Source organism: Crocodylus siamensis, chromosome 1 (assembly GCF_052110815.1).
Source record: "Crocodylus siamensis isolate JL-2025a chromosome 1, ASM5211081v1, whole genome shotgun sequence".
NCBI classification, from domain to species: domain Eukaryota; kingdom Metazoa; phylum Chordata; order Crocodylia; family Crocodylidae; genus Crocodylus; species Crocodylus siamensis.
In genome coordinates this window covers 109,253,596-109,267,428 of record NC_143395.1, presented here as the reverse complement: position 1 = coordinate 109,267,428, position 13,833 = coordinate 109,253,596, and the positions used below count along the sequence as shown (strand labels likewise).

Here is a 13,833-nt window from a genome sequence, read left to right as displayed (position 1 = left end):
GGGGCAGAGGAGCCTAGAGTTTGGGTCTTTAGCTCTTTACGGGGGGGTGTTATAACTAGGGACCTATTTAATTCACAGTTTTGCAGAAACCATGACATCCAGGATTGTGTGCAAAATCAACGCAAATAAATAAATAAGTACTGGCTCCCCAGTGGGAACAGTAGTCCTCACTGTTGTGACGGGAAAGCTCCAGCTGGTGGGGCGGCACGAAGGGTGTCAGACAAGACACTGCCTGCCCCCTTGTCCTCTCCTCAACCAGGCATCTCAGCCAATCAGTGCCAAGAGACAGGGCCACACAAAGAGCAGCCAGCAATCAAGATGACAGCTGTCCCCTCATCCCTTTCCTGCCTGGGGCCTCTCCACCAATCTGCACCTAGGGATGAGGCCACCACAAAATAACCATGGAATTAGAACTTTATGCCACAATCAACCCACAAAAAATTAGTAAGTCCCCCCACAATTTAAGTAGACCCATAGTTATAACTATGGAGCTAAAAGGTAGGAAGTTTTCTTCCTCCCCCACCTCCATCCAACAGTCACTAGTCATGGTCCCCACCCCCCACACCCCCCCGAGATTAACATTGCAAGGGCTTACAGAGTTACACACCTTCCCAGTGGAATAAGATCCCAACATTGAATAAGTAACTGAAGTCAGACCCTTTCTGAGCATGAACAAGGGCAGGGTGAGTTGCATAGGACAGCTTAGGATCTAAGGCTTAGGATCCAAGGGCACCTATATGCGTGACGTGCCTCTGCTCCACATCCCTATGTTTCAAAATGGCAGTGGGGGCACTTTAACTAAAGCTCAAATTAGCTTTAAAGGGCCTCCACCACTATTTGGAAGCATGGGACACTGAACACGTGACACTGTGGGCAGTTTAATTAAAGCAGCTCTCAGAACCACCCTAATTAAAGCTCAATATAATCAGTTTTCAGTAGCCAAACTATCAAGAATCCTATTCTTCTGCTACTCTTCTGTTCATACCATTTTGTTCCTCAGTCTGAGCAAAGTTGAGTAAGTATAAATGGACAGAAGCCAACAAAGTGGCATTATTGAAAGAATTCTGTAACAGGACAAGCTTCCTAATTTCTGGTGGCCTGACAGTAGTCCAACAGGGTGGATAGAGAGGCTCCACAGGTTAGATCCAGCCTATGGGCCTATGTTTGACATCCATGATTTAAAGGATAAATAGAAATATATTATGCCTGATGCATGAATAAGACCTAGGGAAAGCAGCTTGCTTTCCCCTGCTCAGATGATACAAACTATAGAGGTTCTGAAGCAGCCTTAAATTGTGCCTGCCACTGTCATAGTGTTTATGGGGTTAAAATACAAGGGGAATTACATGGCTGAGGGAGACCTTGCTATAGTATCCTTCCCACCCCAATCAGGATAGTATACTACAGAGGTGACACTGAGGTAGCAGAATTCAGGTTTGGAGGGGAGAGTGGGGGGGTCACCTGTTGCTACAGGAACATCAGTCAGTGTAATTGCTTGACCATAATATGGATAAATTATTTCCACTCTGCGATTTGTTGCTATAGGGACTCAGCCTCTTCATGAAACTCATTCAGAGCCAATCTACTTAACACATCTGACTCATTGAACAGTTCCTCCTCCCATTTTTGCTCCCCTCACCACCACCACCACTAAAGAATTCATGTTCTGTGCTTAATGTTCCTGACTGAGATTATTTTTACCTTACACATCTGTCATATTTCCTGATATATTCATAGTGACCTGTACAGGTCGTTTCTTAATACAGATATAAATAATACGAAGGTTCCATGGAATTCTTATTAAAAAAAACCTGAAGAACATCCTGTTGGAAGTTGTTAATAAATGGATCCTTCAATTACCAGCATTATTAATTTTTATGACCAAGAAAAATCAAGCTCACCCTTTGATTTAAGGAAGTCCTACATTTTTCTTTTTCCATCTCCCATGGTGCACTAAGGAGTATAATAATGCACAGCTATTTCCATCTCAGTAGCTGATTTTATTGCAATTAGTTGCAATAAATTCCACTGCTTTCTACAAAGAACAGCAACAATTATATAAATTTAAGCATATGATTTTAATGTATTTTTGTGGCAGTTTTTGATTTGTAAACACTTATATTTCCAGTTTCATCTCCGTTTTATATTGTGACAAAAACCATTGGATACATTTAAAAAAATGTATTACCTGAGATTTTAGTTCTTGGATCTTTTACCTTGCAGTACAGTACTGTTCACAGAAAGAATACAAAAAGAAATAGATTTCCAAAATAACACAGTTTCCTTGTGACTATAAAGATATAGAAAATTGCATTCAAACACATTAGCATGATTTCCATTGCTCTGAAAATTCTGCAAATCATTTTACCTGAAACATAGTAACTAATGCATAGAATAAGTGCAATTTGCGTTAGTCCTGCAGTAATAAAATGTCAACATTGTCATGAACACCTTGTAAAAGCAGCTCTCCTGGGTAAGTAACAATCTTCCTTCGTTTTGCAGCCTTAAGAGTTCCCACTAAGGCTTCAAAGAGGTTGGCACATTTTTCATCAGCAAAGAGCACACCAAACTTCACACTCAGTTTTCCGTCAGCATCTAAATCAGAGATAAAATGTTAAGATATATACAGATTGTCTTTCATTTGAAACACCTTTAGAATATGGGTATGAAACAGTCAAAAACACTGCAGAAGAACTGTCTTAGTTCCAGCTCAGCCAATGACCCACTGTGTGACTTCACCTCCATAATATCTAGCATCATTTGCAAAGCATTTGAAATTTGTAAGCACTATATAAGAAATTGCTCTTCAAAATAAAAAATAATAATCCATGATAATTTCTGATGAGATTCATTTTTTAGTGGCTTCACATCTGCAATGAAATAGGTCTCTTCTACTTATTTTTATTGAATAGTTCTGGAAGCATCTCTTACAGACTGGCCCAACCAACCTATTCAAAGCTCTAGGGATAGATTTATTTCAAGACAATTTCTCATGCTGGTTAATGTTTAAAATCTCAATTAAAAAGCTAATCTGTCCTTGAGTCACAAATAAACTCTTGCAATTGTTTAAATTAATTTTAAAATAACCATCCAATCTAGGTTAGCTCTAAAAGGCAAATAAAAATATGGAATAAATTAAATGTGTTAACAGTTTGGGTTATGGAAATGAACAGAATTAAATTGGAATAAAACACAGCACTGAACCAAGTAAGAGTTGCACAAGTTTCATATGTTACCAGCCTATACCTATTCAAAGGGTAGAGTATTAACAATGATAAACTTGTGGTATATTACACTGAAAAAAACGGTCTTTTTTCCAAATAAGTTCAGGGGATGCAGGTCCTGTGCATTTTAGCATGATGCTTAGAGGTGCTGAGCAGCCACACCCAGTATAACAGGGGCATCAAAGTTATGGCCCCTGGGCCAAATTTTGTCTGTAAAACCTTTTTATCTGGCCCACAGGGCTGCCAGAGGACACCAGAAGTTGGGCCCTGTGATCCCACTGGGCATAGCCATCAGTGGTGAGCTTGGCTTACAGCCCCCTGACCTCATGCTTCTACTGCTCCACACTGTCATGGGAACTTGAAGCACCCTGCTCCTGCCCCCACCCTTGCCAGATGCTGCACACCTGCCTTCCCCACTCCCACCAGACTCTGTACTGCCCTTACTGTTGCTGGACCCTGTACTACCCTTGCCTCTGCTAGACCCTGCACTACCCCACTTCTGCATCCACCCCTGCTGGACCCCACATGGCTGCCACAGGATCACTGCAGCAGCTCTCATGCCTCAGATTTGATCCAGCCTGCAAGGAGCCCTGCTTCTGGATCCAGCCCAGGTCCCCAGATGAGTCTGATACCCCTGCAATAACACAGTCTTTCTTAGCACCAGGCTAAATCATTAGTTCAGTAATGACTCCAAAGAAAGAGTACAGTTTCCTATGCTGCCTGGGTTCAAACTGGAACACTTCAAGCCAAAGACCAATTGTTAAATCCCGGCACCATTGATATCAGTGGGAGTTTGGCTATCTATCTCAAATGGGACCAGGATTTCATCCAAAGGTGCCATCCTGAGCTGGTTTATGCACAGGCTTACCTTTATGGTCTAGGCATCCCACTATGGGTGCTGCCACTGAAAGTTAACCATATATATAGTCTTTGAGAGACCTGAGCTTAAGCTTGCTTGGCTGACAAGTGCTGCCAGGTTCATAAACTGATATAGTATGACTATGCTTCAATGATCAATGAGATTACAATACTTACTTGTGGTCCCCAGCCGCCGAATCTCCTCAACTAAGAGGTTTATTTCATGTTCCACGTTCATTGTTGTCTAAAAATAAATGAAAAGTAAGTTATTTGGCATAAACCCACAGTTTCCATTAACAGACACACAGTTGCCCACTCTCAACTCACAATACTGAACACTATATTTAAATCCCCATATCTTGTAGATACTGCTTATGTGATAACCTCAGGCATTATTTTTAAAAACAGTAGATCTCTAATCTTCCTGATTATAAAGGGAAGTTCGAACATGTGGCCCAATTGAATTGTGTAGTCTCAAAGACCAGAAGCTGAGAATCCCAAAAATGTAAAAAATATTTTATTTTTTTAAAGAAACTTGTGAGATTTTTAAGCCACTGTTAGGATTCTGTGGAACTAATTTATAATTTCTAAACATCTGAATATGGCAATACCAAACATATGTGATGGGCTGTTTCATTAGACCAGGAAAGAACCCACCAAATTCACAAGTGGCACAATAAAAAGCAATTCCCCTGGCCAAAACAGGCTAAATCATCAGAAGGTTTTCCTTTACTTTCTCCCAGTCAGCTGCCCATCCAAGACGACATACCGCACGCTTAAATCTACTACTAGATCGTACAGTTGACTGATAGTCCTTCAAAACTTCCCTGGCTGTTTCACCCTGTTGCAGTTTTCTATGTCCGGCCAAGCTGTCTGGTTTTTCTGTTTGCAGTGTATTGATTGAATATACATACAAACATGTGGAAAGTATCATGAGCAAATACAAGGAAGTCAAGGTATTTGCATAACTATGCCTTCAACATTATATACCCATACCTCCCCTGTGAAAACCCACCCCCATACAGCCACACCTCTTCCTCAGAATCAAAATTAAAAGGGTTGAGCTAGAGTAGTTAGAATCTGCTCAAGGATCTCCTTCAAACTTGGATTGTCCCAGATTAAGCTAAACCCAGGCCTAGTTCCTGCCTGCTCCAGTTCTTGCCCTAGTTCCTGCCTGCTCCACTCTTGATCTTTGTCTAGCCTGACCCTCCTCCTTCCCCTCAGTATTTTGACTCTGAGCCTAGCCTGGGCTTATTATTTAGACTTTGATCCTAGCTCAGACCCCAGACCTTCAATCCTTCTCTAGCCATTGCTCTAAACTATCTACACCTTGGTGTTTGATCTAAGACCCAATTCTGTAAGATGCTGTGCACCTTTTAAATCATGCTGAATCCTCAGCATGCAAGACAATGACAGTGTGCAATGACATGAGTCTCAGCACTTTACAAGGTTGGGCTCAAATCATATGCTCATAAAGTATAAGAAATGGAGCCTTTAGAGGTTATATGGGATACATGACAAACACCAGGTCTACCATAATACTGTTAAGAGAAAGTCTATATAAAACAGTGCTTAAAAGGCTAGTGATAGCTGGCACCTTGTCTACACCAGCAAAACTGAACCAGCTGTAGCAATGGTCAGGAATTAGGCATCTACCCTACTGTGGGTGTCAATAATTATTTTCAGTCGTAGTGATCAGAGAGAACTATTAGAAGGCATTATTTGGCCTGGTATTTGTACTGTAAAACTCTCTTGATCTGGCTTTGAAGTGCAACCTCCCTTTGCATATCATGCATATCAGTTTTACACAACGATTTAGAGCAGGAAGTGAAGAGGCACTTACTAGCTAGAAAGACTGTAATTGCCCAAAGTTTTATTTAGCTAAGATGCCAGAGTTAATAGCCCAATGCTACATGCACAAGTTTTCAGGATCTCTCATACTTTATCTAAAAGTCAGCAGAAGCAACAGCACAGTAATTTTATACCATGCTGATGCATTAATTGACAATCACAGAAAACTGACCGAATCTGCACCATTTCCTGCAGTACCTGGGGTTTTCTGGGAAATCACCTGTGGTAAATTAAGCAGCTTAATTTGCAAGAACTGAAAAGATCACAACAGGAAGTGCTGTCAAAAAAGCAAGTAAAAGAAACCAGACTGGACAAGTTCACTATTTTGAGAGCTGTATTATCTCACCAAAATCTGAGCCTTTGAATGACCCAGAAGTCAAGATCAGTTCTTGGAAAAAGGATGGGGAATCACTTACCTCTCCCCCAAGAATAGCCTGGATGTATATTTTGAAATTACTGATGTTTTGTTAAAAATGGTTAACTCATTTGACCAGGTCTGATCAAGTGTTCAGACAGAAGTCTGAACTGATGGTCAGATGGGTGCCTTTTGCTCCTTTTATGTGTGGAGTCACATCAGCACATTTTGATGCTTTTACTATATTGAACACCTTCAGCACACAAACAAAATCCCACTAAGTAAGAGCAGACTGTATTATTTTCTTGGTTACAAACCAAAAGAATCCAGCTACTTTCCATTAACAAGTAATTTAAATTAATAGAACTAGGCTTATTTATTAAACCAGCTAGCTGAAACAAATAGCTCTTCCACCCTAACTATTAGCACATATTACCATCCAAACAAAAGCCACATACAGGGTACACATGGCTCTAGAAATGTCACTACTAATGTTTTTGAATTTTTAAAATTTTTGGGAAGTTGTTTTGATGTTTTATAGGTCTGTGAAAGAGGCAGAAAAGACCAAAGAAGCTGAGAGACAAAGCATTAAAGAAGAATCAGATAGGGCTGCACTCCCACTGGTTTAAACTAAGAGACTACATTTTGGGCAGAGTGCTATCTGAAAGGGTTTGGAAGTTGTGAGCATTAAAGCTTTTTCCAATGTACAGAGAAACAGCACTTTTTACCAGTTTTGTGGATAATCAGGATTATATCAAAGCTATCTTGTTCCATCATAATTTTTTCTTCCCATCAGAAACAACCTGCAACAGCTCAGGGCCAAATGGGTAATAAAAGCTTAGCAGTAGTTACATCTCCAAAACCTGTATTACATATATCAAAGCAAGAAGGGGAAGAAATTGGTTAAGACATCCCAGGTTCAGGTTTCAGACTTCGTGTCTGTATTTTTTTCATATAAATGGGAGCAAGCTTGTTCTACAGTTACTGAAATAACAAACATGGGAATAAATAGTTTTTGTGGGGCCATATTTTATTATCACCAATTGTAAGTAATTCCTCATCTTGTGCTGAGGGCTGATTAGAAAAAAAAAGGCTCCACAACTTGTGTGCCTTTATAGGAAGATAAGCCTCTTAACACAAGCATGAGGAACCCACACTTCCTCCTTACAACAAGAGAACATGATTTAGCATAAATATGAAAGTGGATACAATATTAGCAAATGCTGTACAGCAGTCTAATCACATATGCCGCAATGCTACCACCTCTTCAAAATGTGTTTTAAATTAAATGGCAACACAGTTTCATAGTTTTAATCATGAAATGCTAGGCTGATGGTATAAATAAATTCTACTTCATTTCTGAAACTTTCTGCAGTAAAGAAATGCTTAGTATTGGACAAGACACAGAAGAAACCAGGATCCCTACTCCAAAGAGCTCACCAACTAAGGAACAATTTTCAAACATTCTCAAGTATAACCCTCACTTCTGTGAGTATCATCAATGATTTCTATTTAAATAGCACCATTTAAAATGAATTTAGGATGTCTATCACATGCCACCAATCAGGAAGAGTACCTTGGACCCAAAAATGAGATCACTTGTGTGTGCCGGCTCTTACTATGGTCAAAGGAAATTGTTGAGGATATGATTAGGGAAATAGATCCAATGTTAACATTTTAAGCACACTTTAATATTGACTTTATTTTGGTGAAGTCCTGTGTACCAAATCTCAGAGTAGAAAAGTCAAGCCTAAACCTATTGCGACAGCCAACGTAATTTTCACTAGTCACTACAAAAACAGAATTTCACTTTACCTCCTGAAAATGTATCTAGGTGAAAAATACAATACTACATTGTCAACATATCAGGAAGCATGCTGATTTTGTAGTCCACTGTACTTAGCTTTTACCTTTAAAGTAACTGAAGTTATGACTACATGATGTAGTGCTCATTTTAGATCAACAGACCACTTCTATTCCCATTGAATCTCATTGATCTGTGGAACCAGAACTGGGTTTTTAATGTTACCTATATCATACAGAGCTATACTGGTGCAAAACTGCAGTGCTATAATCCATCCAGTCCCAAACCATTTACCACAGCAACATCTCAATCCCCATACTAGGATCTCCTAGGATAGACTTAAATTCCTCCCAGAATCCTAATGAAGTAAATAGGACACTATACCTGAAAGCCTGCTTTCTTGAAAAGCCTGTTGCAGAACCAGGGCCCAAAAAGTCTATTTCAAGAGATGCCTGATCAAGCCAACAAAAAAATTCAGTTACTAAGTTTAGACATTGTGTCAGAGTGATGTAGCTGTGGCTGTAAGGGAATTATGCGAGAGGTGTGGATTTCTTAGGGTGATATCTTTTATAGGACCAACTGCATAGCTGAGGTAACTCTGCATAGTTACACTATGTTACACTTGGGAATGTCTGAAAGATCATTCCTCAGTTTGTGAGCTCTTTGAAAACAGGACCTTGTCTTCTTCTGTGTCTTGTCCATAGAAATCACAGAAAGTTAGGGTTGGAAGGGACTTCAGGAGCTCATCTAATCCAACCCCCTGCTCAAAGCAGGCCCAGCCACAACTAGATCATCCCAGTCAATATTACATATTTTTAATCTCCTAAAAATTGAAGAAATGAAATAGAACATACTCCTTCCCTTTGCTAAATATTTAATCATTAAAACTATGAACAGAATGTGGTAGAATTGCAGCATATCCCATGTATGGGATGGTTTGGAAAGGGATGATCTGCTTCAGGAAGGGGGTTGGAGTAGATAACATGATGACTAGAAAATGGTTAGAGGGCTGGGGAATATGAATTATGAGGAGAGGCTGAGGAAACTAGTTTGGAAAAGAGAAGATTGAAATAATAGCAGCCTTCAACTCCCTGAAGGGGGGTTCAAAGAGGATGGAGCTGGACTGTTCTCAGTGGTGGCAGATGACAGAACAAGGAGCAACCGTCTCAGCAGCAAGGGAATTTTAGGTTAGATATTAGGGAGACAAGGTTCTTTGGGTAAATCTGATATCTTTTATTAGACCAACTCAAATAGTTGTAAATTCTTCTGTGCAAGCTACTGGGGACAATTACCCTTCATCAGGCAGAGCAAGATATTACAAAACTTTCACATGAGGAGGGTAATAGAGCACAGGTTACCCAGATGGGCTGTGGCATCTCCATCCTTGGAGGTTTCTAAACCCCAGGCAGATGAAGCCTTGGCTGGGACAAGGTAGTTGGGGCTGGCCCTGCTTTAAGCAGGGGGCTGGACACAGTGACAGAATTGACCACCTGATATCCCTTTCAGCCCCCATTGTCTAGGATCCCTTGCCCTCTGGCCTTAGGGACAGAAGTTACACATAAATCCATGGGTGACTGGCGCCTCCTGAGTCAGGGCAATTGGCTGTAGTGGTAACCCCCCCTCCTCCAGTCATCATGATAGGCTGTGAGGGGGACTGCAGGGATTGCTTCTCCAGCCATCCCCGCTCTCTGGCTGGTGCTCGGGTTGGGTGGGGGGTACCAGTGCTTTTGCCTGCCCCCCCTGCCCATCGCCTAAGCAGGGAACGCTGCTTGTCAGAGAGTGCACCAGTGCTCTCAGGGGGTATGTGTGCACCCCCTACATGTCACCACTGCATAAACCGGTTGCAGTGATTAGAAACTGGTTTAAGCCTGCAACAAAACAGAATCTCAGGGCACATAAACTGGTTTCAAAATAGCCCAAATGGTTTAAGATAAACCTGGTTGAATGTAGTATCAGATTTAACCACTGGTGGGGTGTATGCAGGGGAGCGTGGCACAGCCCCCCCCTGACTTGGCGCTTGACCGTACCCCTCCCCCACTGCCTGCAGGAGCTCACCTCTGCCTGTGGGAGCTCGCTGTGGCCCCCCAGCCTCCAGGAGCACACGGTGTTCATGGATTTAACGGATTTGGGTCAAACCGGTCTATGCAATGTCTGCCCCAGACCTGGAGGTCCCTGGCTGCCCGGCTTCTCTGGGCAGAGCTCTTCATCCCGAGGAGGTGGTGGGTACACTGCATCCTCCCCTCTGGCTGAAGACCTCCGAGTGCAGCCGGAGAGGACAGCAAATGTGCTTAATATCCCCCAACACCTTTCAGACGAGCAGGCAGAGGCAGGAGAGGCGCGGGGGGGTGCCAGGCTCGCAGCTCTGCCAGGAAAGCCCAGCAGCAGAGTAGGTTCCTCGCCAGAGGGGCTTGGGGGAGCTGCAGCCTGAGGCTCCGGGAGGGGAGGGGAAAGCCGGCTGGTGCCTGCGGCGCGGCTCGCACACGACAGCCCTGCCTGCGGGCGGTGACTAATTTCGTCCGCCGGGCTGGGCGCAGGGCGCCGGCTCTCTCCAGGGACCAGAGGCGACTGCCTCTGCCCCGGGCTGCATCCCCGCAGCCTCCCGGCGCCCGGGGGCACCGCCCCGGGCCCCGCGACCCCCCGGCCGCGGCCCAGACTCACCCTCCTCTGTCCTGTCGCGCGGCGAGAGGGAGCTGTGGCGGAGCCGGGAGGAAGCGGGGGCGGGAGGCAGAGCGAGGTGCAGGGCAAGCCCCGGCAGCCGGGGCCGCCCACAGGGCTGGGAGGCGCCCGGGGCTCCCTTCCTGCTCCCCGCGGAGGGGGAGACACCGAACCGGCTCCGGCCGGCCCCGGGCAGGGCTGGGCAAGGACCCCCGCGGCTGGAGCAAGCCCAGCCCACTGCTGAAGCCGGCTGCTGCATGCCAGGGCCCCCGCACGCACCGCTCAGGCTCCCGTCCCACATCCCGTCCTCTGGGAAGGCGGGCTCGGAAGCTCCCTGCCCGCAGGGGCTGGGGGCTGACTCGGATTGCCAGCCGCGACGGGCTCGTGGGCGGCCCGTGCCCCTCCCCAGTGCACGATTCGGCTGGCCGCTTGCTGCGCTGGGCAGTGTAGCTCCTATCTGCCTTGCAGGCTGGTTTTAACTCCTTCCAATAAATCAGAGAATCACAGAACATGAGGGTTGGAAGGGACCTCAGGAGGTTACCTAGTCCAGCCCCCTGCTCAAAGCAGGACCAGCCCCAGCTAGATCATCTCAGCCACAGCTTTGTCCAGCCAGGTTTTGAAAACCTCCAAGGACGGAGCTTCCACCACCTCTCTGGGTAACCTGTTCCAGTGTTATACTACCCTCCTAGGGAGAAAAGTCTTCCTAATATCTAACACAAACCTCCCTTGCTGCATCTTGACACCATCGCTCCTTGTTCTGTCATTTGCCTCCACTGAGAACAGTCTGGATCCACCATCTTTACAACCCCACTTCAGGTAGTTGAGGGCTGCTATTAAATCCCCCCCCCAGTCTTCTCTAGACTAAGCAAGCCCAGTTCCCTCAGCCTCTCCTCAGGAGTCAGGTTCCCCAGCCCCCTCACCGTTTTTGTTGCCCTCTGCTGGACTCCCTCCGATTTGTCCACATCCTTCCTGTAGTGGGGGGCCAAGAACTCCCCCCAGTAAATTCTTGAGCTGGAATAGTCTTCCTCCTCAGCTGATTATCTTCTCCTCCCAAGCTTTCTTTCCTTAAACTGAATAAATCTAGTGGTCTTTGGGTGTGTCTACACGTGCCAATTTAAGGTACATTAGCCATTTTTAAGGCACATTAAAGGTGCAAGAGTACATGTGAGCACCCTTAATGAGCCTTTAAAATGGCAATTTTAGGCTATCCAAGCCTAAATTTGATACCTGCAAAAGCTCTTTAAACACATGTGTAGATGCACTAAGGCACATTAAATGTTGTGTTTGTCAACCGACTTGGGACTAACTTTAGTCCTAAGTCAGTCTGCAAACCATGTTAATGCGCCTTAGCACGGACACCTGTAGGCACATGCCTAAATCACTTTAATGCGCATAAAGTTTAGGCCTGTGTAAAAGCATGTGTAGACATGCCCTTTGTCTCCTCTTAGAAGAGAGCTTCTTCCTCAGGGAAAGATCCAGGAGCTCCACTTCACACCTTGACCCCTTCCCCCTTTGATTCCTGCTCTAGCCAAGTTTCAAACCAGCTGCCTGGCAGCAGCAGCAGCATTTCTAGTCAGGCAGGGATTGAGGGAGTCCATTGACTTCATGGCTCATGAACAGCCACCTGATTCTTTCTAAACCCTTCATTTTGTAGAGGCTAAGAACCCTCTTTCCTTTTTAATGGTCTTGATGTTCCACTGATCCAGTGGGCAATTCTGCTGTCCGTTTGCTGCTCTGGGTAATGTAGCTCTTATTTCACAGCCTTATGGACTGTCTTTAACTCATTCCAATAAGTCATATTTATTTTTGCTTCAATCTTACCCTGAATAATACAGCCCTAGGACCCTAGCATATTAGGAAAGCTTCTAGTTTCTTTTCACCTGGAGAAAAATGTGTGACGTTATATATCATGATGATGCACCTCACCACACATACCACCCTTTCCAAAATCCTAGATCTGCCTATGTTTTCTATTCTTCAGTTGTCCAATCTGAGTTCATCTTTCTTGATGAGACCTGAACAAGTATTTCGGATGAGGTCTTGCCAATACCTTCTACAATGGCTCAGTTCATCTTATTTGCCTTTTTTCACTATGACATTGCCTTTTTCATATTAGAGGCTCATTATTATCCTATGATCATCCAGCACACTCAAATTTTTCTTCTCCTCAATTACATCCAATGGTGAGCTCCCTTTTCACAAGAGAGAGTCTTACTATTAATTCCTAATTGAGTGATCTTACAGTTTCTCCTATTGAATTCCATACCCCTGTTTTTACTCCAGTTCTCTAGGTTACCTTGTATGATATTCTGACCCTCACAGTCCTACTTTTTGTGCCAAGGTCATTAATGCACTTATTAAATAAAATTAGTGCCAGGGCATGGCAAAGTGGGGGCTCCCTGACTAGCCACAGTGCTAGTCTCCCCAACTGCCTCTGGGCATGCCGGCTGCCTTTCTCACCTGCCATGCCTTGATGACACATAATTAAGGTGTTAATTAGGTGTGAGGCTGCCCTTCAAACACCCTGGTCTCCTGGGCCTATGTATGCAGCTCCAACCATCTCTATACTGCATCCCAAGCCTCGCAGATGTTCCTAACAGCTGAGCTCTGGCTCAATTCATCCCAGTGTCTTGCTTTCTGCCCTATTATGGGCCACACTCATACCTCCTCCCTTTCACTGAGGCCTCTCCCACTCCACCGCCTCTCACATGGTCTCTCTCATATGCCCCTCCATTTCCCAGGGCCACACTCACCCTGCCAGCAAGCGCATGGCCTCTTGGTCCTCTCCCACAACCTTTATTCGAGCGAGCACTGTGCGGTTTGCAGAACACTGGAGTGACTCTGCTGTCCCGGGGCGCGGTGAAGGCACGAACCCTGAAAGGTCCAAGGGGGGCCCTGGGGGGCAGCACACCATGGGGAAAGGAAAGGGGAAGAGAGAATAAACGAGAACCACTTACCGGCGGCAGGAATCACGGCAGGGCTGGAAGCAGCGGCAGGAATCGCGGCGGAACGGAAAGCGGCGGCAGGTCCCGCGCGGCTCATTAGCCGTGGTTTATTTAAAGGGGAAATGGCTGGGGAAGCGGGGG

At 44.7% G+C, this 13,833-nt stretch overlaps 1 protein-coding gene across 5 annotated transcripts in view; it reads right to left on the bottom strand.

Annotated features, from left to right (window-relative positions):
- Positions 1-574: 574 nt before the first annotated feature.
- The window catches only part of ABRACL (ABRA C-terminal like), a 29,195-nt gene continuing 15,936 nt past the window's right edge, over positions 575-13,833 (bottom strand). Inside the window, exons 1-3 of one of the 5 annotated variants that reach the window (XM_090040494.1) lie at positions 11,027-11,100; positions 4,260-4,326; positions 575-2,595 (exon numbers count right to left, since the gene is read on the bottom strand). In XM_090040494.1, coding sequence (XP_089896620.1) covers positions 2,411-2,595; positions 4,260-4,320 — 246 coding nt within the window. In that variant the 5' untranslated portion in view covers positions 4,321-4,326; positions 11,027-11,100 and the 3' untranslated portion in view covers positions 575-2,410. The other 4 variants (XM_090040469.1, XM_090040459.1, XM_090040485.1 and 1 more) reach the window with 4 other exon arrangements.